We start from the raw sequence: 26300 nt of genomic DNA, 5'->3' as shown, positions 1-26300 counted from the left end.
GAAAGTGCTCATCTGTGAACACAAACTTGTAGTCGGTGAACAATGTTTAAGGTTTTTGCACCCAGATGGTAGGAGCATGCTGTTTTGGACGTTTCCCACAGTTCAAAAGCACAGCTTCGAACCAAGCTAGCGCACCGTGGGAAGATGAACTGTGGACAATGAGGGATTGAATCTGTTGTTGTACTTTGTATCAAAGCAAGCTATCGTGTAACCTGTACGTAGTTAGGTTTCAGTGCAATACAGTATTTTAAAGATAACGTTACTGTATTTACCTAGATATTCTCAATAGTTTTGTGGCTACGTAAGTCTATTAAACTATTGGTAATGTGCTCCAGGAGGAATTCTATGCAAAAGTCTTTTTCTTTTTTTTCTTTTTTATTTGGAATATCACAGCTGCCCCTGCGTCGGCTAAAGGTCCAGCCAAGCCTTAACCCTGAGAGGGCAAAGATATTTTACACCCTCGGAGGGCAAAGTGCGTTATAATTTGGACCCCAACATATTTTTGTGTCTTGTCTTCAGTCTACGTCTAAAATAGTTATAAAAAATTATTTTTATAGGCTTTTAATGCACGTAGGAGGTGTAACGAAACTCTAATTCACAATAAGCTAATTTTTACACATCAAGGAATACAACTGTACCTTGTAGTTTTCTCAGAAGTCATCCAAAATATAGCCCCAATCCCACCCCTCACTCACTCACTCACTGACATAAATGTTCTCCACGAAGGAAGCCCAAGAGGAAAAAAATGCCCGATTACGACCCCCCATGAAATTGTCCCAAAAGGCCGTGAAAATTTTAAAATTGCTCACTTGGCCCTTTTCTAAGGGTGAAAATGCCCTTTTTCACGTCCTTAGAAACCATTTTTACGGGCATTATTTGCAGCACACATTGTTTCCTTCAGTTCTTAATTGTCTAGCTACATTATATTTCTCACAGATCACACACAGATGAATGAACTACTGGTTTTGAAAAGGTGCCTCAAACAAGGGTAACATCTAAATAAGAAGAAGATTCAGTTCAGATACAATTAGATATTGGTGTACTCAATGCAAAAATATATACGTACATCGTGCTTACAAACAATTATTTAGAGCTTGTCGTTCTTTCTGTTGTATATGGAAACGGACGTTACTACGAAACTTTAAGAAAGTTTATTTTCACACCTCAAACTACTGAAAGTGAATTATATTAGGCTTTTTGAATTTAAAATATGAGCATCAGAATTTATTACAGAGGAGAGGTACGAATTTGAAGGGAATGACGGGAAAAAAATATGTGAAAATGACAAGAATCGTAAAATATTGCTTTTTCAATTTAGTGTCGCTATTGAATTTGTTTGTACAAAACATCCAACTAACTATCTTGAAACGGTTATTACTTGGTTAGGAAAGGTGCTTGAAACAAGGGTGACATCTACATAAGGAGATTCAGTCCAGATACAATTACGTATGTATTGGTATACTTTGGTATACTTAATATGAAAATATCTACATAGTGCTTATTTTAAACAAATGTTTAGAAGCATAATAACAAACAATTCTTTAGAGCTTGCAGTGCTTGTTGTTGTCCATGGAAAGGACTTTGCTAGGGAACTTAAAGAAAGTTTATTTTCACCCCGAAAACTACTGTTAGTGAATTATGCTAGACGTTTCGAATCTCAAAATATGAGCGTCAGAATTTATAACAGAGGAGAGGTAGGAATTTGAGGGGAATGGCGGAAAACAATTATTCTTAAATTACGTTTAAAAATGTCAACAGAAGTAAATGTTGCTCTTCCAATTTAGTGTCGCTATTGAATAAAACACCTAATTCACTATTTTGAAACGGATATTACTTACCTAATTTATTATTAAGAAAATAGACAATAATATTTTTAATATTTGTACAATATTAGAGCCCGTACACACATAACGTTACGTTCTAAACTTTTCAAATAAGCAAAGGCACTTACTCATTTCCCTTCCTCCAATGATACACTCGAAAGTTCTCGAGTCCAATATATACTCCTATAAAGTCCCAATCCCACCACTCACTCACTCACTGAGCTCCATGAAGGAAGCTCCGGAGGCCATCCTATGAAATTGTCCCAAAAGGCCGAGAAAATTAAAAAATCGCTCACTTGGCCCTTTTTGGAAGGTGAAAATGTCCTTTTTCACGTCCTTATCAACAGTTTCCACTAGCATTGTTTGCAGCACACATTGTTTCCTTCAATTCTTAATTGTCTAGCTACATTATATTTTTCACAGATCACACACAGATGAATCAACTCCTGGTTAGAAAAGTTGCCTCAAACAAGGGTGACATCTACATAAGGAGATCCAGTCCAGATATAATTATATATTGGTATACTCAATTAGAAAATATCTACATCCTGCCTGTTTTAACTAAATTTTAGAGGTATAATAAGAGACAATTCTTTAGAGTTTTCCGTCCTTGTTGTTGACCATGGAAACGGACGTTGCTAGGAAACTTAAAAAAAGTTTAATTCCACCCAGAAAACTACTGTAACTGAACTATGCTAGACTTTTCGAATTTCAATATATGAGCGTCAGAGGAGAGCTAGGAATTTGATGGGAATGACGGAAGACAGTCAATTATTTTTTCAATTACTTCTAAAAATGTGAAAATGAAAAAAGACGAGAAATATTAAGGTTCGTTTCCATAAAACATCAAACTAACTATCTTGAAGCGGTTATTACTTACCCAATTTATTATTAAGGGAATGGATAATTCTGAATACTTTCAACATTTGTACGATATTAGAGTCCGTACTCACGTAACGTTACGTTCTAAACTTTCCGAATAAGCGAACGAGACCTGATTATAGGCGACGTCGGAAATGCGCTAGTATGAACAATACAATGTAAAGAAAATAAAGTTGAAACAGTTTTGAACGTGCTTATTGCAGTTGTAAACATTTCTATTTTCGTTACTTTTGCAACTCTTCATACTTGAATGTAACTGTTTTTATAGAATATTCTTTGCAAATCAATTTGTAGTATTCATGCAGAGCAGGTGGAATCAGTCTTGTCCTTCGTTCTCGGACAAATAGAACTTATCCCGCGTTTTCTTCCAGTTAGCTCACTCGATTCCATCTGTTGTCTTATTACTCCAAGTGTTGCTACTCATCTCATAAGATGTGCGTGTAGGTTAGGAGTTTCAAGAAAGTTAATAATATGTTACATGAAGTGTCAAGCGGGGTACATGTTGTACCCCAGCAAATAAATGTTTTTGTTTCTTTTAACGAAATCGATAGTCCTTTTCAGTTGTCTTTTATTGCTATACTTCTCAATTATTTAAACTCAGCTATAAAAATTGCCGACAAGCAAGAAACACTATGTTAAGAAATGTTACAGAAAATACGGCTGGGTGAGAAAATGAACCCCGTTTGGCCCTCTATGTGTTAAAAGAAAGTATAGTAACGTGAAGGCCATTCGTATATGGTGGCCCACGCCACAAAATGTTTTTTGCAAAATTTGCTCGAAATTAAGACTCTTTTGTCGTCACGGTGGGTAAGCGCGTTAAGCAGTCGACTTTCATTCTCGTCGCCGAAGTTCTCGGGTTCGAGTCCCAACCTGAACATCCCATCATTAGGTTCATCTTATTATCACTCATTCTTATCGTCGCGATTAGCCAACAGTCACAGAAAGAGGACGCTAAATAACAAAAATTAAATGTATTTATTATTTTCAATCTTGTACGGTATTTAGGTTTGATGTTAGAAGTGACCATTGTTGATGACGTCCTGGGAATGTAAATAATTAGCAGAACATGCAATGGGGTACTTGTCACTTGATGATCCATCTGAGAGTGTGCAAGCTAGAAAAAAAGAGATGTCAGGCGTTCAATTGAGCTTGAAGAAGTGCGGAGCAGTGCGTATCAAGCGAGCTTCTATTGTTGCGTCGACGAACGTCAGCGTTTCCAGCACCTGGGGCCTCACGAAGGGAGGGGTTAATTCACGCCACTTTGCGGTTTATATAGCCCCGTTAAGGGGCTCGAAGAGTGGCCGAAAACAAAGCCGCCGGTATCGACGTAATGGATGCATTCTTTCAAAAGAGCTTCGATGACAAGGGAACAGGTCCGAAGAGACAAGCAATAAAAACTTGTCCGTTTCGAGCCTCGTAAACTCGCTGAAGGTGGTCTGGGGGGATGGAGATGAGGTCGCGCATCGTCAATGCACAACGGACGCTATATGCAGATGCGAATACAAGACTGGTTTATGGTATGGCTCGTTAAAGTTCCCGCGCACAGAAGAAAAGGCAACAGCTCTCTCTTTGCAGTCTTGATGCGACGTTCGCTTCCACGTTTTCGGAGTGCAAGCGCAACCGCGGAATGCCAGGGTTAACATGGAGAATCGCCGTAACGAAGCTGCAATAACCATCGCCCGGAGGCTGCATTAAACTCCCGTTACGACGCTGGCGACATCTATGGTTATTTTTTGTTGTTGTTGTTCGTTTTTGGAGCGTCAAGTGCTCTAGGTTATGCAACGTGGTCGCCTAGACGGGAAGCGTCTCGACTTACCTCCGTTTCCACGAGGGCGACGGAACATGATAGGACTTGCTCAATGTTTGTGACACTCTCCTGCCAGTAATTACCCGTGAACGAATGCAATTTGCGGCAAGTGCATTCGGCGCAGCGTGTACCGAAAGCGTATTTTTCGATCCACCGTTATTAACGTGTGATTTAGCCTGCTGCGTGTCCGTGGATGCGAAACTTGTCTCCGTTACATTAAGATTACATTGAGGCTCAGGTGGATTGTGGGCCTATTCAATTATTTTTTTTCAAATATCAAGTCTACGTAGACAATATAAACCATACCCTGTCTCAGATATCTCTGTAGCAAGGCAGCGCATAGCGTCAGAGAAGGGGAGAAAATCGAGTGGACAGAGCGAAGTAGTGCACGCTGCTGGGAATCCTGGTAACTGCAGTCGCTTTCCCCCCTTCTACGCAATCACGTTTGTCACGTGTTCATTGGTGGAGTCGTCTCGCGTCACTACTTGCGCAGAGACTTGTTTTCGTTCGCCTGCTCCACAGTTAGCTGGGACAGAGTGTAGCAAGAGGAAACATTTTCTAAACAGTCTTTCCTGAGATAGGCCCATGGTCCGGAGGAAACTCAACGTGCCTAGTTTGCAAAAGGAGATTTAATTTTGTTGACATTCGCTGAACACAAACCACGTTGAAGTTATCCATGTCTTAGCTACACACCCACAGAGTTCCTGAGACGTGCCTCACAGATGACGCAGTGGTAACGTCTTCGTATTGTAATCAATGGGTACCGGGTTCGATATTCCGCTAAAGGCACATACTGGTTCGGATCGCACGTTAAACTGTAGGACCAGTCCCGATTAGCCTATCTGTGCATGAAGTTGACTGAAAACACAAAAAAGGTTTGCTGAGAAATGAACTCTTGATCTGACTGCAAACTTTATGCTTCGCCATTTTGTTCTTTTTACCTCTTTATTTGGTCATTTTACCAACTTTCTTGATGGAAACCTATGGTAATTGATATCGAATTCATTGTAATGAAGATAATTTATCAAACAACGGCACGTAAAAATTATTCTATTTCTATTTATAACAAAAGAGTGAGGCAATACTGAGAGTTGTAAAAAGATAAGTTTGTCTCATTCATGGTCAGATATCCTAATCGGATCTGCACCTGCAGATAAAGTTGAATCCGAATTGCTGTGCTAGTACCTCTACCGGGAATCAAACACAGGACCCATTGACGACCGCTGACAGTCGGGTGAACCTTCTGAGTACTCCAGTGACTACTTTCCGTGATTCATGTCATTTGCATGCTATTGCAATGTTGCTGAAAGCAATTTAAACCCCTGATACGTGTATGCTAAAAACTGAATTTGACAAAACATTATGTATGTATTTGGCATTCCGTGTCATTGTTCTACCAACTGAACTATTGAGTCAGCCTTGGTTAAGCCTGGTTGTTCACTTAGCTGTTTTACGTGCGTGGGAATTGTCCCAACCAGTGATACTGCAAAGGGACCTGTTCCTCTTGAATTGATGGTGACGCGTTCGGTGTTAAGTATCTCCCAGTGCGGAACAGTGCATTGTGTTTTGGCACATATCGGACATGTACTATTGTGGTGTAGTGCATATCATGTGTGTCAAACTACAATGTAATCGTGTAGATATGTTAAATGTACCTGGTCTCTTGTCTGTATGTGTTTGTGATATCAACTTTACGTTACTTTTCGGAGGGATTGAAGGTGGGACTACAGTCAACCTTCTTGTACAGTGGGATGCACAAGTTTTGTTAGGCAAATTGTCCACGACTATTTGCATTATTTTCTCCCTTGCGTCATACGTTTTTAATAAAAGGATTATTGTTTAAACTGGTGAAGAGGTTGTCAATAGCTTGTGTGACGTTTTGCCTCAATTCTTGATGCAATATTTGCGTAAAACGAAGAGTATAAAGATGGTGGTGGATAATTTGATTGGTAATACTTATGCATCCCACTGTACACGCAAACTGTAAACGTAAATGAATCAGTTGGAACAAATTATGCATAATTGATTGATTGATTTGTTTTATTTTACTTCGCTTCTTGTGCCACTTTTTGACTAATTTGCGAAGATGAGGATGAGTGATGATATGATGAAATTGATTAATGGACACTCACAAATATCCATGCACCAGGCCGGGATTCGGACTCGGAACCCCTGGCGTTGTAGCGCGATGTGCTAACCACTCGACAGGAGGGCCGAAATATTGCATAAATATTGCACGTGCCTTCATGTATGTCACACTTTAGGAGCACAGCTTCTGTATACCACGGCTAATCTATAAGGTTATGGGTTCTTTTCTTTGGAATGTAAATCAGAAAGCAGAGATATATGCCAATGGATATAAGAATGAGAATATATATTCTTAAAACTTCACAATTACAAATATTATATGCTTAAAATCTCAATACAAAATTATATTCTTCTTCTAGGAAAAAGGGTTGGCTTCTTCTTCCTTCTATGGAGTGCTCAACTTTTTCTTCTTTGGGAAAGGTTAACTTCTATTCTTCTATGACAGGATTAACTATTTCTTCTATTTTTCTGCAGAAGAATCATCTATTTCTTCTATTCTTCTGTACAATGGTTAAATATTTCTACTATTCTTATGTAGAAAGATCATCTATTTCTTCTTTTCTTCTATAGAAGGATCATCTATTTCTTCTGTAGAACTCTTTTCCCTGAGCGTTTCCCCCTTTTCTTCGGCCTGAAGCCTGAATTTGGCTAACAAAACTGAGATGTATTTTGGGGAGACAAATTTGGATATATCGTCACCTAAATAACGACCAAAAAGGGACAACCGAGGATCGCTAATGGTCCAGTGCAACTAAAATCAACTAGCGCAACCGTAGTGCTTTAGGGCGACAAAAATCAACATAGCGCCACCAAGGAGAGACAACCAAAAACCTAACGAGGCGTTCCTCCTCGCCAGAGATAAAAGACACGGATTCGAATCGACATCTTGACTTCCGTACTCTCCTATATGTCTAATTCATGAGCATTTTATTAATCATTATAATTCCTCTATTATTTTATATTTGTTATCTTATATTTACAATGGTTTAATCTGTATTTATTTATTTATTTATTTATTTCACCTATAACAGAGCTTTCGCTCCAATTACAATAGGCGTACATATATATATATATATATTTTAAACAATTAAAAATTATAATTCCAACAATACAAAAACAATAGAAGAAAAAGGAGAGCAAAACTACAATAATCGTTTCATAAAGAACACCAGCACAAGTATTCTAGAGAACATAAATCCAAAAATGATATTCACTGAGGTAGAACAAGGTACATATCTATATACAGACTGAGGCATTTATAACCATACACATGCAAATACTCATGTATAAACAAATATACACACATACAGGCATAATTGTATTTACAAACATACCCATATACACAGAAAACATCTATAATTATTTATTCATGATATTCTTCGAAGGACGGTATAACGGTCAAATATTGAGTGACAAGTAATTACTCTAATTGCCCGTTAGTAGGAATTAATTGCAATTGGTAATATTAATATCCGTCGCGAATACAGGTGTCTAGCGAACTGTCTTAGCCAGCACTAGCTTGCTCAACCACCGTTTTTCGCCCGAATTCGGATTTACATGCATTCTTATGGGAATATCAAGAAAAATGCAACTTCTAAACCAATGGACCGAATTGGATGAGATTTCAACCAGCGGAAGACCACATCATGAAAGTACTGATTCCAAGATTTGAGCCTAATCAGAACAGAAATACGGGAGTTATGAATTATTAAAGATTCATCGTTGAATTGAAAGGGAGACGCTACCCTACTGAGTTGCCCTTGCTTTCCGTGACTGAATACAATAGAGGAAGATTTAACCTAATCTCTGCGCGAGGGGCTGCTACTAGAGGTTAAGGACCGGAGTGAGCATTGACCAGGATAGGAGGACAACGGTCAAAGCACCAGAAACAATAAACAAGCACCTGATCATAGAGGGTAGCGCGTCACTACGTTCAAATCTGGAATAAAAGGGATGATTTGGAATAGCGAGGCACAGTTTTGACACAGTTTTGCCTACAATCGCCACCGGAGTGTGAGCTACGCGCGACCGAGCTGCGAGTTGCAAGCAGACTCGAGGTCTGGATTTGTTTTTCCTCGAGTGAGTGTTTCAGAGCCATGGAGTAGACCAGAATAGAACCAGGGGGTCCTTCTCCCCCTCGCCGTCAACGCATCCGTGCACATACGTGTGGTTATGTGAGAATAACGCCAGACACGTCCACCTGTGTCAATCGTCCGAAAACAACGTCCAAAGTAGTGAAAGTTGATAACATTTGATATCCATGTGAAACCGCGAATGGCTAATCGCGTATGTTCGTCTCGTCGCCCAAGTCACGTATCTGTACTTACGAGTGACCGCGAAGAACTGACCTATTATTGCGCAAGTTGTCGTATGGAGTCGACAGTGAACGAGTGAAGCCAGGATCCGATGATGCCAGATGGAGCCGCCGACCGACCCACTTTCGCCAACCAGGATAACCGCGAAGTGCAACCCTGGAGTGCAGATGTCTTCCAAAACTGTAGAACCACTTTCACCCAACCCAGGTCAGAGGGAATGCAGCGAAGGTAAGATCCAACCATGTGCGTGTGTGAGAAAGATGACGACCATCTACCGCGAATCTGCGTGAATCAAATCATTGCATAACTTAAATCAGTGCTATGGCAACCCTAGACATCTGTTTTCCGGCGGAATAATCAATTTAAAGATGAGAGTTTATGTTAACAGCAAACAATAGTTCATTGAATATATTTATACCTTCAGAAAAGATAGAAGGGGTTCGCACAAGGAACAATTATTCACTTTATGCTTAAAATCCTAAACGATAAATTGTAAAAGGCAATGTAGCCAAGACATAGTAAGAGTATGGTCAAAGTAGTAAATAATCTAACCTTTGTATTTGTCATATTGTCGCAATATGCCATAGAATGAGAGAATGAATGTGAGATCGAGTGAAAGAGGGCAAGATGTACTGTCTATTTATCTGTGCTTTAATATATGTGTATATTCAGAAACACCGTAGTATTATGTAACGTCATTTCAGGTATTTAAAATCATATCCTCCTAGGTTTATTCTCGGTAACTCCGACTGTTAGGCACTTATCCTGACCGTATTATATTTCATGTAATGTTTAATTCGCCCAGCAGGTGAGCCGAGCGATTCTTCGTTGTTGCGTTGCTAAGCTCAGTTCAGTTGAGTTAATTGAGTTAATTAGTTAGTTATTAAATTAGCAGCCCGTAACAACGGACAGGAATTGCATGAATGGCATAGCGAAATCCAAGTCTCCACCGTTTCTGACTATTTCATTATGTTTAATACATAGTCTTAGAATGGGGGAATTCTGGTGTTCTGTGGAGTTGGATTTGCTGTAATAAAAAGGCTGCCTGAACCGCAACATGTCCTTCTTAGCATTAAATTTTAATGTTTGGAGGAGACTTGGACTGTCAACCAGCCCGTTGACTAACTTATATAAAAATAATTGATGTGATACTACTCTCCTTTCGTACAGAGGTGTAACATTGAATTCTCTGAGTAGTTGTTTATATGATACCTGATCCTGAAAAGATGATCTTTTGTGTTTTTTGTAATATAAGTAACGAACAAATTTCTTCTGAATTATTTCTATCTTTTTGCTATTACATTGAGTGTAAGGTGACCAGACTACACTTGCATATTCTAATTTGGTTCGAACAAGGCAATTAAACAGGCTTGTCAGAGCTCTTTCATTATGCATGTCTTGTGAACTTCTAATTAGAAACCCTAACGTTCTGTAAGCATCATTACAAATCTGATCAATGTGTGTTCCAAAAGATAATTTATTATTTAATGTAACTCCTAAGTCATTTATGTGATTTACTCTTTGTAATGCACGATTATTCATTGTATACTGATAAATACTGGGTTTGATTTGCCTGGAAAAAGTTATTGCAAAACATTTTGTGACATTAAAATTTAATTTATTTTCGATGCTCCATCTTTGTGCATTTTCCAAGTCTTTTTGCAACTTATGTGCATCGTTTGGATCTTTCATTACTTTATACAATTTTAAGTCATCAGCAAAAAGTAAGCATTTTGAGTATTTAAAAATTGTGGGTAGATCATTGATGTATAATAGAAAGAATAATGGTCCAAGATTGGAGCCTTGTGGTACACCGGAACAGACTTTGTAAGTGTATGACTTAGCTTGATTGTATGTCACAAATTGCATTCGATTGCATAGGTAAGAGGATATTAACGTAAGAAAGTTATGAGAGAGACCAAACTTAGACAATTTACTTAACAATACATCGTGATCAAGAGTATCAAAGGCTTTGGCGAAGTCCATATATATTGCATCAACAGAATTCCTATCATCGAGGGAATCGGATATACTCTGTGTGAAATTGACCAAATTAGTTGAAGTAGACTTTCCAGGACAAAAACCATGTTGATCTATTGATATATAAGGTTTAATATGGTTGTATATCCTGTCATATAATATATATTCAAATATTTTTGAAGGAGCTGAGATTAGTGAAATGGATCGGTAATTTGTAATTTCGCATGGGTCTCCCTTTTTTAAAACAGGACAAATTTTACTGATTTTCCAAAGATCAGGAAAAATTTGAGTTTTTAAAATAATATTGTAAATATAACACAAAGGGGTGCATAATAATTCGGCACAACCTTTGAATATGTATGTTGGCAATTGGTCGGGACCACTAGATTTGGTTGATTTCAGTTTTTTTATGGCTTCATTGCATTCTGCATTGGAGATAGAATCTACCACCAACGACTGAGATACTATGTCAGAGGATTCAATGATGTTATATGTTGAAGGATTTGAAGCATACACTGTTTGAAAATATTCAGCAAAACCATTAGTAATTAATACGTTCGTTTCCAATCTATTACCCTTATACATCATATAAGCTAGTTTCCTATTTGTTTTTTCTTGTCTCTTATAAAATTTCATTATCTTTCATTTGTTTTATTTAATATAAACACTTTCTGTCTCCTCTAATTTTGTCAATCAATTTACTTTCCGCCTTTCCTTCGCGCTGCCATCTATTGTTGCTTCCGCCAACTAATTCTCCCTATGTTGATCATTGGGTTCGGCCGTTCAGGCACGTAACACAATATGTAGCTGAGACAAGATGTTTGCATGCATCATCCTAAAGACCAGTGGCGTGCCCTTCTTTGGTCCAGTATTTATGTAAGAAAAAAAAAGAACATCAAAGGCAGGAAGGGATGGTATAATTAGGCTGACTACTGAAAAAGTAGTCACATCAATTGATGGTGAAGATGCAGGAAGGTGCATCAAAAACACCTCAATTGATGGTGAAGATGCAGGAAGGTGCATCAGAAACACATCAATTGATGGTGAAGATGCAGGAAGGTGCATCAAAAACACATCAATTGATGGTGAAGATGCAGGAAGGTGCATCAAAAAATACATCAAATGATGCATTAAAGTACAGCTCGACGTACAAAGAAATACTAACTTACATAAACATAGGCGTTACCTATACAAATGATACACAATAATGCATGAAACTGTAAACCTGATTCTTGGCAAAGGCCAGAAAGCACAGTTTAGTGCATCAATCGGTTCATCTAATAGATTCGATGCATTCAATTTTTCTGTGCGTAGCCCATCTCGTACACACATCTATGTTTTGCATACGGAAAGAAATGCGTACGCAAAACATGGTGGACGACTTTCTCCTCCGTCGTTCAGAGAACAACCGAGTCTCATTCCGATGCAAGCTGCGTAGCTTAGCGAAAGTGAGAAAAGTTGAGAAAGAACCTTTCTCCTCGATTGTAGCGATGCGACTCCGGGAAGAGTTGAGGTCAATTTTCAAGAACGAGCCAAACTTCTCATGCCTCACAATTCCTCGCAGAAAAAAAGAAAGCGAATCCTTAAGCGGGTGGGGCCCGCATCGAGAGAAGCAATTCCTGTACGGGGGAAGGCCTCTCCAAGAAGACTTCATTTCTCACCATCCAGCATCCGGCGTCTCCTGGTCCCAGCTCGATTTGTTCCAATCGCCGTTTCCCTGACGTACATCTGCATCATTGCCACCTGGGCCATTTCAACTTTCCGGATGTTTCAAATCACAGGGAGGGTAAGCTGTCATTTTTTCCTCTCTTCTCCTGCATCCACCTTTTCTACTTATTGGTCTTTCTCCCTTTTCTTTTGTGAGTAAGCTTCTCGTTTCCAGGCCTGTTTACTTCATCCTTTCAAAGTGATTCGTTCGACTCTTTTTCCCTCCCTGTATCAATCGGTCTGAAGTAGCGAGCCTAATAAAATATTTTACGGGATGTTTTAAGTTCAGCTTGAGCCTTGTGGCGTTGTAAAAGAAGCGGACGTGTCTGGAATTCACTTGCTGAATTGTGCCGAGTTGTACACCCTCACCGTGTTCTAGTCTACGTTACCTTACCTTGCTCGCCTGTGATGTGCGTCTACGAGTAAACATTAGTATCGTGCTGAGAGACTTTCACGGTTGTACGCCCTCGCCGTGTTCCAGTCTAAGTTACCTTGCTCGCCCGTGTTGTGCGTGTACGCGTAAACAATAGTATCGTGCTGAGAGACTTTCTCGGTTGTAGACCTTCGCCGTGTTCTAGTCTACGTTACCTTGCTCGCCCGTGATGTGCGTCTACGCGTAAACAATAGTATCGTGCTGAGAGACTTTCACGGTTGTACACCCTCACCGTGTTCTAGTCTACGTTACCTTGCTCGCCCGTGATGTGCGTCTACGAGTAAACATTAGTATCGTGCTGAGAGACTTTCACCGTTGTACACCCTCGCCGTGTTCCAGTCTACGTTACCTTGCTCGCCCGTGATGTGCGTCTACGAGTAAACAATAGTATCGTGCTGAGAGACTTTCTCGGTTGTAGACCTTCGCCGTGTTCTAGTCTACGTTACCTTGCTCGCGCGTGATGTGCGTCTACGCGTAAACAATAGTATCGTGCTGAGAGACTTTCTCGATTGTAGACCTTCGCCGTGTTCTAGTCCACGTTACCTTACTCGCCCGTGATGTGCGTCTACGCGTAAACAATGGTATCGTGCTGAGAGACTTTCACGGTTGTACACCCTCACCGTGTTCTAGTCTACGTTACCTTGCTCGCCCGTGATGTGCGTCTACGCGTAAACAATAGTATCGTGCTGAGAGACTTTCACGGTAGTACACCCTCACCGTGTTCTAGTCTACGTTAACTTGCTCGCCCGTGATGTGCGTCTACGCGTAAACAATAGTATCGTGCTGAGAGACTTTCACGGTTGTACACCCTCACCGTGTTCTAGTCTACGTTACCTTGCTCGCCCGTGATGTGCGTCTACGCGTAAACAATAGTATCGTGCTGAGAGACTTTCACGGTAGTACACCCTCACCGTGTTCTAGTCTACGTTACCTTGCTCGCCCGTGATGTGCGTCTACGCGTAAACAATAGTATCGTGCTGAGAGACTTTCACGGTTGTACACCCTCACCGTGTTCTAGTCTACGTTACCTTGCTCGCCCGTGATGTGCGTCTACGCGTAAACAATAGTATCGTGCTGAGAGACTTTCACGGTTGTACACCCTCACCGTGTTCTAGTCTACGTTACCTTGCTCGCCCGTGATGTGCGTCTACGCGTAAACAATAGCTTGTCTACATTCTGCATGTAGACAGGGTGGCTACTCATCGGGAATTCTGCGTGAATTTTTCTACGTAGACGTGAAAAATTGCAACTTTTATTAATCCAAATCGCATTGAATTTATACATATTTATTAAATCCCTGGGGCAAGTTTTTCACAGTTTAGTTTTTATTTTTATCCAGGAAGGAAAAGAAAGCTGCGTGGAAAATAAAACCGAATTCTCTCAATCAGTTTGCTTTGTTAGTGTCCTTCGCAGAACAATGTATCTGACAGATGGAACATTATTGCAAGATATCTTGAAGTTGACTAGGTAAATTAGAGTTTGAAATTCTTACACAATTATCAATTTCTCGTAGAGAAATATATACCGTAACATTTGTGACTAGTGTTTGTATATGTATTATCAGTCTGAGTATTTGAAATAGCAAATGCAAACTCCGCTTCTTAGATTACATGTGCCTCCCCGATGGAGTAGTGGTGGCGTCGTCGCCTTGTAATCAAGGTGTCCCGGGTTCTATGCCCGGTGGAGGCACATTGGGATGGAACCTGAAACCCTGAGTTGCCTCTTGGGTGGTGTAACTATTCATCAGTCATCTCCTGAAAGTTATCACTCGCTTGGCCTAAATGTGAGATATCCAAGAGGTTATGTTCAATGGTATGGCAAAAGAATATACATGTACGTACAATAAATGGATTTTGTACTCTCCACGACTGAACCGATATGGACATTGTTATGAAAAGGATATTACTTGGCTCACAATTGGATGAAGGTTATTTCCACAAATGTCACATGTCTGACCTCCCTGTCAGGATTCACTCTGTTCACGCACCACTGCTCAATAATCGTCCCCACTTCCTTTCTCTCTTACAATCCCTGATCCTTACTCCATCTAGTTCACTCGCCAACTGTCCCTCTCTCTCTCGATTCCACCTAGCATTCAACAACAGTCTCTCAAGTCAGATTTAGAAACACAAGTTCCGAACCTTGCTACTAAAATAAATGAGCTTGTAGAACATCAGAAAATACATTCATTCACTGAGTCATCATTCTCAAATGTACTTAGAGAAAATTATCCTAGAGATAGAAACAATAGGAGAACCTATTCTAATAGTTACAATAATAGAGTTTACGCGCATTATCAGAATATAAATACTTGGCATAACAACCACAATAATAACCTTCACACACATTCGCAACGCTCGCATAGGGGGCAAGGGTGCAATGGCGGTAACCCTCGATTTCAGCGTTTGCGCTTTTCATCTTCAACGCCGCGAACATCTTTGGAGCAGCAACAGGGGCGCGAAGGTCCAAATAACCACAATAATCAGGTTGTTAATGCAAATCACGCTACTTTTCATAAGAACAGATGCAATTTAAACTAGTAAGACCTGCATATAATGTGGACCTATGTGCAGGGCTTTTGGAAAAACTATAACGGTCTCCACTTTTCCTTCTGAAGATCTGATTTATACAGGGAGTCCATAAAGTCCTGCAAAAGGTGGCAGAAAAGCGAATTAAAATAAACCCAATCAATCAATTATGGAGATATTTTAGAATGAGTAATCTTGAATTTCAGCCTGCGCATTATTTGTCTTGGTCAGTTTATAAATACTGTGAATGCTTCTTACAACATCGCAAGTATCATTAATGTTTTGGATTTTGCTCAGGCAAGACTCCCAAGTTGTTGTTTTTAAGTCGTCTCTCTTAACGAGGAACGCTAGTGGCAACCCTGCCACGCGCCCCTGGTAGTTATGTCAGAGCAAGCGTTTGCTGTGTTGGGTTGCATACGTACAGGATAGATTTTAAGAGCTCATAGCGCAGAAACTAAGCGCTTTCGATGTAAACTTTATAGGGAAAGGTTACTTGTTTTTATGATATCTACCAGCAACCAAGCGTTGTTGAAAGAGTTTTGCGACACCCTGTATATTACAGCATGTTCCACTGCCTGAATTTGTAGCTGTCAAAAAGATAAAGATGAAATCCAGGACACATTTGTGTATCCCACTGAAATTGGTTAATACTTGTGCGACAGATAGGACGTTATGGCGTTATAGCGAATATGGCGACGATCGTGAGCTTAACAAGAGACGTTGTAGAAATGAAATAACTATCTTGCATTTCATTTGTTGAAATGTGAAAGTTACCTTGCACCTTTCTTTGCAGTTACAAACAATATTCTACTAAGAGTCAGACACAATATATTAAATATTCTCGTGATTAATAGGAAAATGTTTGACTTGCCACTGTTCGTGGTGTACATGTTGCCTTTTCTCAACAGCTGATACTTGAAAGAGGAAAGCTATAAATTTTTGTTGTATATAAGATGTGTTGGCTTATATCTAGCTGAAAGCATATTGAAAAATTGCACTTGCTTTCAAATTAGTGTTATAAATTATTTTAAGTGTAGTCCACATAGACTAACGCCGTAGTGTTATAAATTAATGTTAGTGTAATTTACATTGTCTACGTAGGCTAGTGTTATAAATTAATCTATAGTGTAGTTGACATTGTCTACGTAGACTAGTGCCATGGTGTCATAAATTAATTTTAGTAGATAATAAATTAATTCTACGTGGACTATATAAACTACGCATAGATTACGGGTAGACAACACACGTGGAGTTTTGTTTTTAAGTCCACTTTTATGCACATATAGGTTACTTGGGACTGGACCTATGTGCCTCCACCGGGTATCGATCCCAGGACCCCTTGATTAGAAGGCGACGATGTTACCACTACGCCATCGGAGAGGCCACCTCGAGTTTTACACAGCTCTCCCTTGGTTCAAGAATTTTTCCTTTACTTTCAATTTGTTTGATTTGGATGAAATTACAATACCTTCTGTTGAAATCTCTGGTTAGAACGTCGACCATTCTACTAGCAAACTGATGCTTACTTTGGAAATGAGGTGACTGTATGTTACCTTAATGAACACAAGAATGTACTTTGTATAATTAACGTATTTCAATAATGAAGGCTCTGAAGAAATTATTGATTGATTGATTGATTTGCTTTATTTTACTTCGCCTTTTGTACCACTTTTGGCTAATTTGCGAAGATGGGGATGATGATGACATGATGAAATTGATGAATGGACACTCGCAAACATCCATGCCCAGGCCAGGATTCAAACCCGTGGCCCCTAGTGTCGTAGCGCGATGTGCTAACCACTCCGCCACAGGGGTCGGCTCTGAAGAAATGAAAATGCAGGGCAAGTAAATACGCAAAGTATGGTGTAATTGCATGTATTCACTTATATTGATTAAACAAATTTCCAACAAAAGTTTTTAGCTACACGCCTTTATTTTAAATCATTTAGACGTAGGAAATTAATATTCATTTTTCCTCTTTGTTCCAATTAATAACATTGCATTATTGTTGTCTTCAGTTTTTGAAATCTTGTTTCTATATTTTGTTTCATAGCAACTTCTATTACATAGCCTCCAAATTTAAATTTCGATTCTTGCCTTAGCCACGCAATATGATGATAATACTTTTATTCATGAAACTTGTATGTATTTGCAACAAGTTTTCAGTACTCTTCTAACCTTGGCGTATTTACATGCAAGTGTTTATAAACGCAACACTTTTTAACACTTTGGGTACCACAACTTTGCAATGTTTTTAAAACGCAATGAAATACTCTTAAGAGACACATATGATTTTTTTTTCATTTGATGAAAAATGAGGTTAAAAATCCAAAATCCTTAACGTGGCGTATTTACTTGCACCTACTGTTTCTAACTACAGACCTTACTTGTGATAAGCTGTAAATTCTGTTTGAAAACCGTCTCCTATCTGTTCAAACTAGTGACGCCTTATTTGAGATCACAGTCTCTTTCATCTGCATTGGCATATCCAGCCAGGGGCTCATCAGGCCCGGCTCTTCCACAAATTCTGCCAAATAACACTACTCTGCAATAAAAATTTTCAAAAATAAAAGTAGCGATTTGCATAGGTTTTTGAGGCGCTGATTTCTTAAAATGGCATTAATACTTTTTTAAAATTTTATGTTCCTTGAGTTTGATGTGTGCGATACAGCTCAAAAAAAATGAGAAGAACCTCGACAAACTCGCGAATTAAAGTGGACAGTCATCTTTCTCCTTTCCTTTCTCCTTTGCTTCCGTCCGAGCGCCCCAGTATTTCCATATTAATAACTAGAGCCCGGAAGTTTGGCAAAATGCCTCTTTTTATCTAATGCATATATTGATAAAATTTTTCCGGATATATGTTTCTTATGTTGTTTCGAATGTTTTGGAAGCCTTTTCATTTTGCCTATTTTGCCTATTTGGTACCCCACTGCCTATTTTTAATTATAATGCCTTTTTTTGCCTTTTTCAATGAAATTTGACATTTTTTTAAAAAAAATGTGTATATACATTATTTTTCTCCCAAAAAACGTTGTTGGCATTTATTTTTCTTCCGTTTATTATGTGAATAATTTTCGCCTTATTTAAGTAATATTGAACTCACGCATGTTTCAACATTGCTGAAGGAGAAAAGTGTGAGAAAAAAAGTATTTCATGCTGAGTTAGGATATTGCCTTTCGGTTAACATTTCTTCTGCATGATTGACTGCTGAAGTGGACAGGTTGATTTCGAACACAAAGAAGATATTTCTGAAATCTCCCTTTCGAACTCGAAAATTCCAGGAAGTTGCGATTGAGCTTAGTTTATCTCAGCAACCAGTCTTGACGAGATGGGGAACCTGGATATCAGCAGCTATATATTATGCTAACAACCTTGAAAAAATCAGTGAGGTTATCGATGCTCTTCCAGAAAATGAAGCGGCTTCAATTCGTGAAGTGAAAAAACTCCTGTGCTATTCAAGTTTATTTTTGCACATTATGGTGCATTGACAGTACAATTATAGCATCCATGAAAATCTTCGAGGAATCTATGCAGCAGATGATGGAAGTGCCAGGAGAAAAGGGGTCAGCTGTTGCGGAAAAGTGCTAACGGGTAGTGAGTGCAAATGAGGACTTGAAACAATTGAAAACAATTTGTGACATTCTTAAAGGTAAAAATGCTGTTACCGAAATGAGTCCAGCTACATTAGCTTGTTTTATGTATGCTCCAATAACTTCTGTCGAAGTAGAAAGATCATTTTCTGTTATGAAAAACACTCTCTCTGACAGACGACTATCAATGAATGTTGAGAACTTAAAAAGCACCTTGTAGTTATGTGCAATCAAGACGGAGAAAATTGAAATGCTGTTCCCAATTTAGATTTTAACATTTTGCCAGAAATTATAGATAAAAGTAAGCGACTTCCAAATGTGCCTTTTTCGGTTTATTTTGCCTTTTCTTTCATTTTAGTGCCTATTTTCCACATTATAAATGCCTTTTTGCCTGCCTATTTTAACGAAAATAAATGCCTGAACTTCCGGGCTCTATTAATAACTCTCGACTGTCTTGCATTGTTGTCAAAACTTCAGCAGCGTTAGATATTACGTCTCTACTTTCGCTGTGTACGTGTATTCCCTTCATGATGATACGAACACTTGGCACGGACTAAAGGTGACAACATTGTGCTGAATCAGGCCGCACATTTTGGCAACGCAAGGGGAGGATTACAGGGTTAGCAGCTGATTACATCGACCACTCTCCCTTCGCTCCCTCACGGTTGAAAATTCGACGACAATGACAGATGGGATGTCATCTTGGTTAAGCTGTAACGTTCCGGCAAAGTATTAAATTAGGAATACAGTAATCACAATTGATATTTTTACGTAACTTTGTTTATTGTTATTTCAGAACTATTTTGCCGGACCCTGAGGCCGAGTGGTTAGCACATCGCGCTGCGACGCCAAGGGTCCCGGGTTCGAATCCCGGTCGGGCTTGGTTTTTTGTGAATGTCCATTCATCAATTTCATCATTTCATCACTCATCCCCATCTTTGCAAATTAGCCAAGAGGCACAAAACGCGAAGTAAAATAAACCAAGTCAATTAATCAATCTTCAGAACTATTTTCCCCTAACAACTTCCCAATACTTCATACATACATGTTGCGGCAATGACCGACTTCTGATGCGTTGATACTCTGGTAATTTAAGTTAACTGTTTTACCTTAGGCGTAGTTCTACCAGATGAATAATACGGTACATCGATTTAGATTTTAGAATATTTATAATACTAAAGAATACATATTGGTATGTAGAACCGTAATTACAACTGTCTAATATCGTAGATAATAGGAGACGCGCGCGTAGTATGTTGCACGGCCGAGCTCACATGAGCAAGTTACTCAGTCTATTCGCTGCGCGCGCATGCGCCGCAGACGGCTCGCAGCAGAATGCTTTATTCCCGAACATACTCCCCCCGGTTGAATGAACATAATTCAACTAATCTCCGTCTTTACCTATGGGGAGGAGCACAATTTTACTGACACTTCTTCTAAAAACTCCGTCTTTCGTTTTCACTATCACTACACGCACTAGTCCATCGTTCCCAGGATGCACCGGTTCCACCTTAGCTAGTTTCCACTGTAGTGGGGGTACGTCGTCCTCCTTCAGCAGTACAACTGTCCCTGGAGATAAGTTCTTCGTGGAGGATGTCCACTTCTGGCGTTGTTGAAGTGAATGGAGGTATTCTTTATTCCACTGCTTCCAAATGGATCTTCTTATCTTCTGTATCAGCTGGTATCTGCTGAGTCTATTGTCAGGTATGAGGGTGAGGTCAGGTTCTGGGAAGGTGGTTATGGGTCTGCCAATGAGAAAATGTCCTGGAGTTAATATCTGGTAATCTGATTCGTCGGGTAAAATGCAAAGTGGTCTTGAATTTAATATCGCTTCAATCTGGCAAAGTAAGGTACTTAACTCTTCGTAGGTTAGTATGGTGCTTCCCATCACTCTTCGCAGATGATGTTTCAGCGACTTAATCGCCGCTTCCCAGAGTCCACCGAAATTTGGCGCTCTTGGCGGTATGAATTTCCATTCAAAATGCTCATTTGCTGCGTAGTCCTGAATGACATCTTGAAACTGTGTAGATTCAAACATATTGCGTAGTTCCTGAAGTTCTCTGTGTGCACCTCGAAAGGTACTGGCGTTGTCACTGTAAATGGCTGCACATTTTCCTCTTCGAGATATAAATCTTTTCAATGCAGCTAAAAATGCTTCGGTTGTTAAATCTGTAACAATTTCAACGTGTACAGCCTTCGTTGAGAAACACACAAAAAGTGCAATGAAACATTTTCTCGTCGATTTGCTCCTTGGCGCTCCAGTCTTTATCTTTATAGGCCCCGCGTAGTCTACGCCACTGTACATGAATGGATAAGCGGCTCGGATTCTGTGCTCCGGTAGATGTCCCATCAGTTGTTTACTAGCTTCTGATTTAAGTCTATGGCATTTAATACAATAGTGTAGGATGTGCTTAACTATTTGTCTTCCCCGGACGATCCAATATTTTTGTCTGATAGAGGAAAGTAGTAACTGTGTTCCAGCATGCAGTAATCTGCGATGTTCGTATTCAATTAACAGCCGTGTAAGATGGGCCTTAGGAGGCAAGATTATCTGATGTTTAGCTTCAAAAGCTAGATCGCTGTTTTGTAAACGTCCGCCCACGCGAATAATGGAATCGGCGTCGAGAAATGGATACAGATCTTTTATTCCACTGTTTGGTGAAACTTCTCTCTTGTGTGTTAAGTCTTCTATTTCCTGCGCGTAGAATAAGGCTTGCGTTACTTTAATGCACGTATCTGTGGCTCGTTGCAAATCCTTGGCATTCAGTTTCGAAGTATCAACATTTCTCTTCGTGGGTCCCTTGCAATTGTCAATGAAAATATGACAAAGTGCCATAAGTCTTATCATTCTGAAAAGGTTAGAGAATCTCATAAGAATTTCATCTGATTTGTGGGTAGTTACCAATGAGGTTATTTTCACCTTCCTTCGTTCTGGTACTTCTATAGGTGCATTCATTCCAAAACTGATCTCGTTGATGGCCAACTTCGGATCTTGATCTGATTGGCTTAGAAATGCTGGTCCGTGGAACCAAAGTGAGTTTCCCTTTAGCTTCAGGGGTTCGACTCCTCTCGATAACATATCAGCAGGATTATCCTTTGACCTTACATGCCGCCAATCACACACCTCCGTGTATTCCTGTATTTGAGCCACTCTATTTGCCACAAAGGGTTTCCATGTCTCTGGGTTCTTTGCGATCCATGCCAAAACAATCTGCGAGTCTGTATATAAATATACCTTGTTTATTTGGAGATTCAATAAAGGTATCACTTTATTAACTAATTTTGCTAATATAAGTGCTGCGCACAGCTCAAGGCGAGGTAAAGTTATTTTCTTAATCGGTGCAACTTTCCCCTTGCTGCACAATAACCGTGAATTAACTTCTCTTCCTGCAGTTACAGTTCTGACGTAAATGCACGCGCCGTACATTCTCTCAGACGCGTCAGAAAACCCGTGAATTTGAATGTTTATTATCTTCCCTTTAGGTAAAATACATCGTGGAACCTTAATGTCGGAAATGTGGCATATTTGTGCTTGTAAAGCCTTCCATTGGTTTAATACATCTGAAGGTAACTCGTCGTCCCAGGATACATTTAATTTCCATAGTTTCTGTAGAAACTGTTTAAACAGTGCAATAACAGGTCCAATAATTCCGAGCGGATCGAAGAGTTGCGCGATTTGACTGGCAAGCCTGCGCTTGCTTAATGTTTCTTGAACGTTCAAATCGTAGCAGGCCAAATTGTTTTCTTTCTTTGCACGTATCGTCGAAAAGTTTTGTTTATCGTAAAAAGGTTTGCTGCAGCCAGCAGCCTTACTGTTTCTTTGATTGTTGATGGCTGGGTGATTGTTTACAAAACAAGCGTTGGTGTCTGCTTTCCCGTGCACTGGATCACTGCGTAGGGGGTAAGTTGTAAGATGTTTCTTCGCCGGTGCGAGTGTAGCCAACTCAGCATTGCGTTCTGGCGCTAGCGCTGAATCTTCGGCCGTTAATATGCAAAGGGTGTCAGCGGTGGTATTCCAATTGACACCTAGAGTTTTTGTACTGTCGTCGTTAAACAGAATCGTGTCTTTAACTTCCCGTAGTTCTAAAGATATAGTTTCCATTACTCTTGCAGAATTGGATGCCCATTTTCGTAGCTTAAATCCTCCTGCCGATAATAATGCTGACAGTTCTTTACGTAGATTAATGGCTTGATTCTCGTCTTTTTGCCCTGACAGCAAGTCATCTATATAAAAGTCTCTCTTCAGTATTTCAGCAGCTTGTGGATAGTTGGGCATTTCGTCTGTCGCTAGTTGCTGTAGGCATTTAGTTGCTAGATATGAGCTAGATGTCAGGCCATAAGTTACAGTGTTTAATTCGTAGATCATCAGTGGTTCGTCGTGAGATTTTCTCCATAATATGCACTGTAATTTCCTATCAGAAGGGTGCATATGAATCATCCTATACATCTTCTCAATATCAGATTTCAGAGCGATTATATGAGTCCTGAAGCGAAGCAGTAACCCGAACAGATCCTCTTGTAGAACCGGTCCTGCACTTTGTAGACAATTGAGTGATCTGCCACTGGTCGTTTTTGCTGAACCGTCGAATACGACCCGTACTTTCGTCGTGGAGCTGGCTGTATTCACAACTGGGTGATGGGGGATGAAATATCGGATGTCTCCCGTTGCTGGCGCCTCTCGCACTTCCTGCACTGCTTGCATGTGCTGTAATCTCTCGTACTCGTTCATAAATTCCACATATTCTTCTTTCAATTCCAGTTCTCTCTGTAGTCGGCGTTCTAACTGTAAAAATCTTGAGTGTGCATGTTCCAAAGATTCCCCTAATGCTGATCTATCTTCCGTCAAAGGTAAGCGTACCGTGTAAGTGCCATCTTCATTCCTTTCTGTAGTTTGGCGAAAATGTGCTTCCATTTTCTTTTCTTTAGGCGACATAATTTCTTCCGACAAATCTTCAACCGACCAGAAACGATGTAAGAGGATTTCTAACGGCTCACCCTGTACAAAGAATGATCTGCTTGGATGTGACGTTGTTCCTGGAGTGTTGCCCACTACAACCCAGCCAAACTGTGTATTTTGTAACGTATGATAAGGTCCTTGCTTCGACATCTTCTCTGGCAGTAAGATATCGAAAAATATACTTGCAGAAATTAATATGTCAATCCTTACAGGAACATTGAAGTTTTCATCCGCCAGGTCAATATCTGTAGGTATCTCCCATGTCGAAGTATCCATTTTTTTCTGCAGGCAAACGTTCAGTAATATTCTTCAAGGCAGAACACTGTGCCTCTACAGTAAATTCATTGAATCTTGATTTTAATTCCACATTCACAGCATAAGGTGAATTTACAGTGTTGGAACTTATTCCCTGTATCAACGTATTTTGTCTCTGTCTTCGTAACCCAAGACGTTGTACCATATCCATACTAATGAGGTTCACTTGAGACCCCGGGTCCAATAAGATGCGGCAAGGCAAGTATTTTCCATCTTTGTCTTTTGCTAGAACACGGGCAGTAGCCAGCAAAACATTCTGGTTCTTATTCTTTACTGAATACGATGAACTGGTTCCCTCTCCGGCTTGAGGGTTGGAAACACTGCTTGCTTCGTTCGCAGCTGATCTTCCTGGAATTAGAGGAGGTACACGGCGATCGCCACCCCTTTCTTCGTGCAAACTCGTGTGCTGACGCAACCTACAGTACCTGCAAGAGCCGGCTTTACAATTGAACACCGAGTGATTAGCAAAACGCAAACAGTTCGTGCATATGCGGTTCTCATGCAGGAATTTATATTTCTGTTTATTCGTCAATTTCAAAAATGACTGGCATCTGAATAAAGGATGAAAAGGAGAGGTATCCTTGCAGTAGATGCAGCTTTTACTCGATGCAGTAAAATACGTGTTAGATGCTTGTGGCGTTCTTGACCTGACGTTACTAACAGCTGGTGACCTTGAAAACGGCTTCGTCGATGTCGAAGGTTCATTTGCTTCGAATTTCTGTAGAGAGTTGCACTTAGCTTCTAAAAATATAAGCAATTCTTCGATGGTACTGAATTCTGTATTGCTTGATTGTTTCTCAAAGTCCCTTCTCGTACATTTATCCAATTTGGCTGAAAGATACTGAACGAGAAAAATATCAATTAAGTCCGCGTCTCCCTGAATGTTTCTTAATGCTTCTATAGAACCTCTAATCGTGGTCGTGAACTTTCTTAATTCTGTTACACTTTCCTTAGTGAGTGAAGATACATTCAAAATGTCATTTACGTAAGCAGCGGCTATTAACTTTGGATTATTGTATTTGCGCTGAATCAAATCCCAGGCGACCTTGTAATTAGCACCGGTGAGTTGCAAATTCTCGATCGTTTGTAATGCATCACCCTTTAACGAAAGCCGTAAATACTGCAATCTTTGTATGTCTGACAAGGTTTCATTTTTTTCTATGAGGGCTACAAAAATATCTTGAAACGATGAAAATTGAGTGTAGTTTCCGTCAAACGTTGGTAAAGTTACATCTGGGAGCTTGATTGGAGATTTAGTTTCAGGCTTACATGTATTATTCTTTCTCGTCGAGTCTTTGTCTATTATTGAAAGCATTTTAGCTTCTAACGTGAAGTAACTTTGCTCAAGTGACGCTCTCTTCTCGTCGTGAGATTGCTCATCTGATAATTCGGATATCTTGTCCATTACATCCTCTAGTTTTGACCAAACACTGCCGAGTTGCTTATGCCTGGCTACAACTTCGTTTACATGACCACTTGCTTCGTCATAATTGGACACGTAGTTCTGAAGCCGAGTTAATTGTCCTTGAATTACACTGAGTTGTCTCACGAGCTTCTCAAGCATTTCACTTTCTTCCGGCATTTTCTCAGGCAAGGTTAGGAATATGAACAAACAAGCATGGAAAAGGAAAATAAAAGGATTTACTCACGTACATGGAATCTGCAGCCTTCGATAATTCCTCTGCTCTTGGCAACCCTGTGACTGGATCGTGCTGTCCGTTGATTCTCCTAGCTCGCTCTAATTTCCCCTCGCGCGGCGTGGCTGAAGTGGCGGGAAAACTGCTTTGTTCTGTAACTTCACTGTACTTTCACTGTCCGTAACACTTCACTTCACTGAACTGCACTTTCACCAGTCCCGTCGTTTACCGATATCCG

General features: G+C 39.9%; 2 protein-coding genes across 2 annotated transcripts; both read right to left on the bottom strand.

Annotated features, from left to right (window-relative positions):
* Positions 1–20537: 20537 nt before the first annotated feature.
* LOC145987747 (uncharacterized) lies at positions 20538–24260 on the bottom strand. The gene has a single exon (XM_083122414.1). It carries the CDS (start codon positions 24258–24260, stop codon positions 20538–20540), a length of 3723 nt encoding a protein of 1240 aa, XP_082978540.1.
* An 88-nt stretch (positions 24261–24348) lies between these two features.
* LOC145987740 (uncharacterized) lies at positions 24349–26007 on the bottom strand. Its single transcript, XM_083122401.1, has one exon. It carries the CDS (start codon positions 26005–26007, stop codon positions 24349–24351), a length of 1659 nt encoding a protein of 552 aa, XP_082978527.1.
* Positions 26008–26300: the final 293 nt, after the last annotated feature.

Source organism: Lepisma saccharinum, chromosome 1 (genome assembly GCF_977018435.1).
Source record: "Lepisma saccharinum chromosome 1, izLepSacc3.1, whole genome shotgun sequence".
NCBI classification, from domain to species: Eukaryota; Metazoa; Arthropoda; class Insecta; order Zygentoma; family Lepismatidae; genus Lepisma; species Lepisma saccharinum.
This window is presented reverse-complemented; position numbering and strand designations above follow the sequence as displayed.

What these genes read in the sequence shown, in the direction of transcription:
- LOC145987747 (XM_083122414.1), bottom strand. Translation starts at nt 24,260, where the DNA reads ATGTCGAAGCAAGGACCTTATCATACGTTACAAAATACACAGTTTGGC.
- LOC145987740 (XM_083122401.1), bottom strand. Translation starts at nt 26,007, where the DNA reads ATGCCGGAAGAAAGTGAAATGCTTGAGAAGCTCGTGAGACAACTCAGT.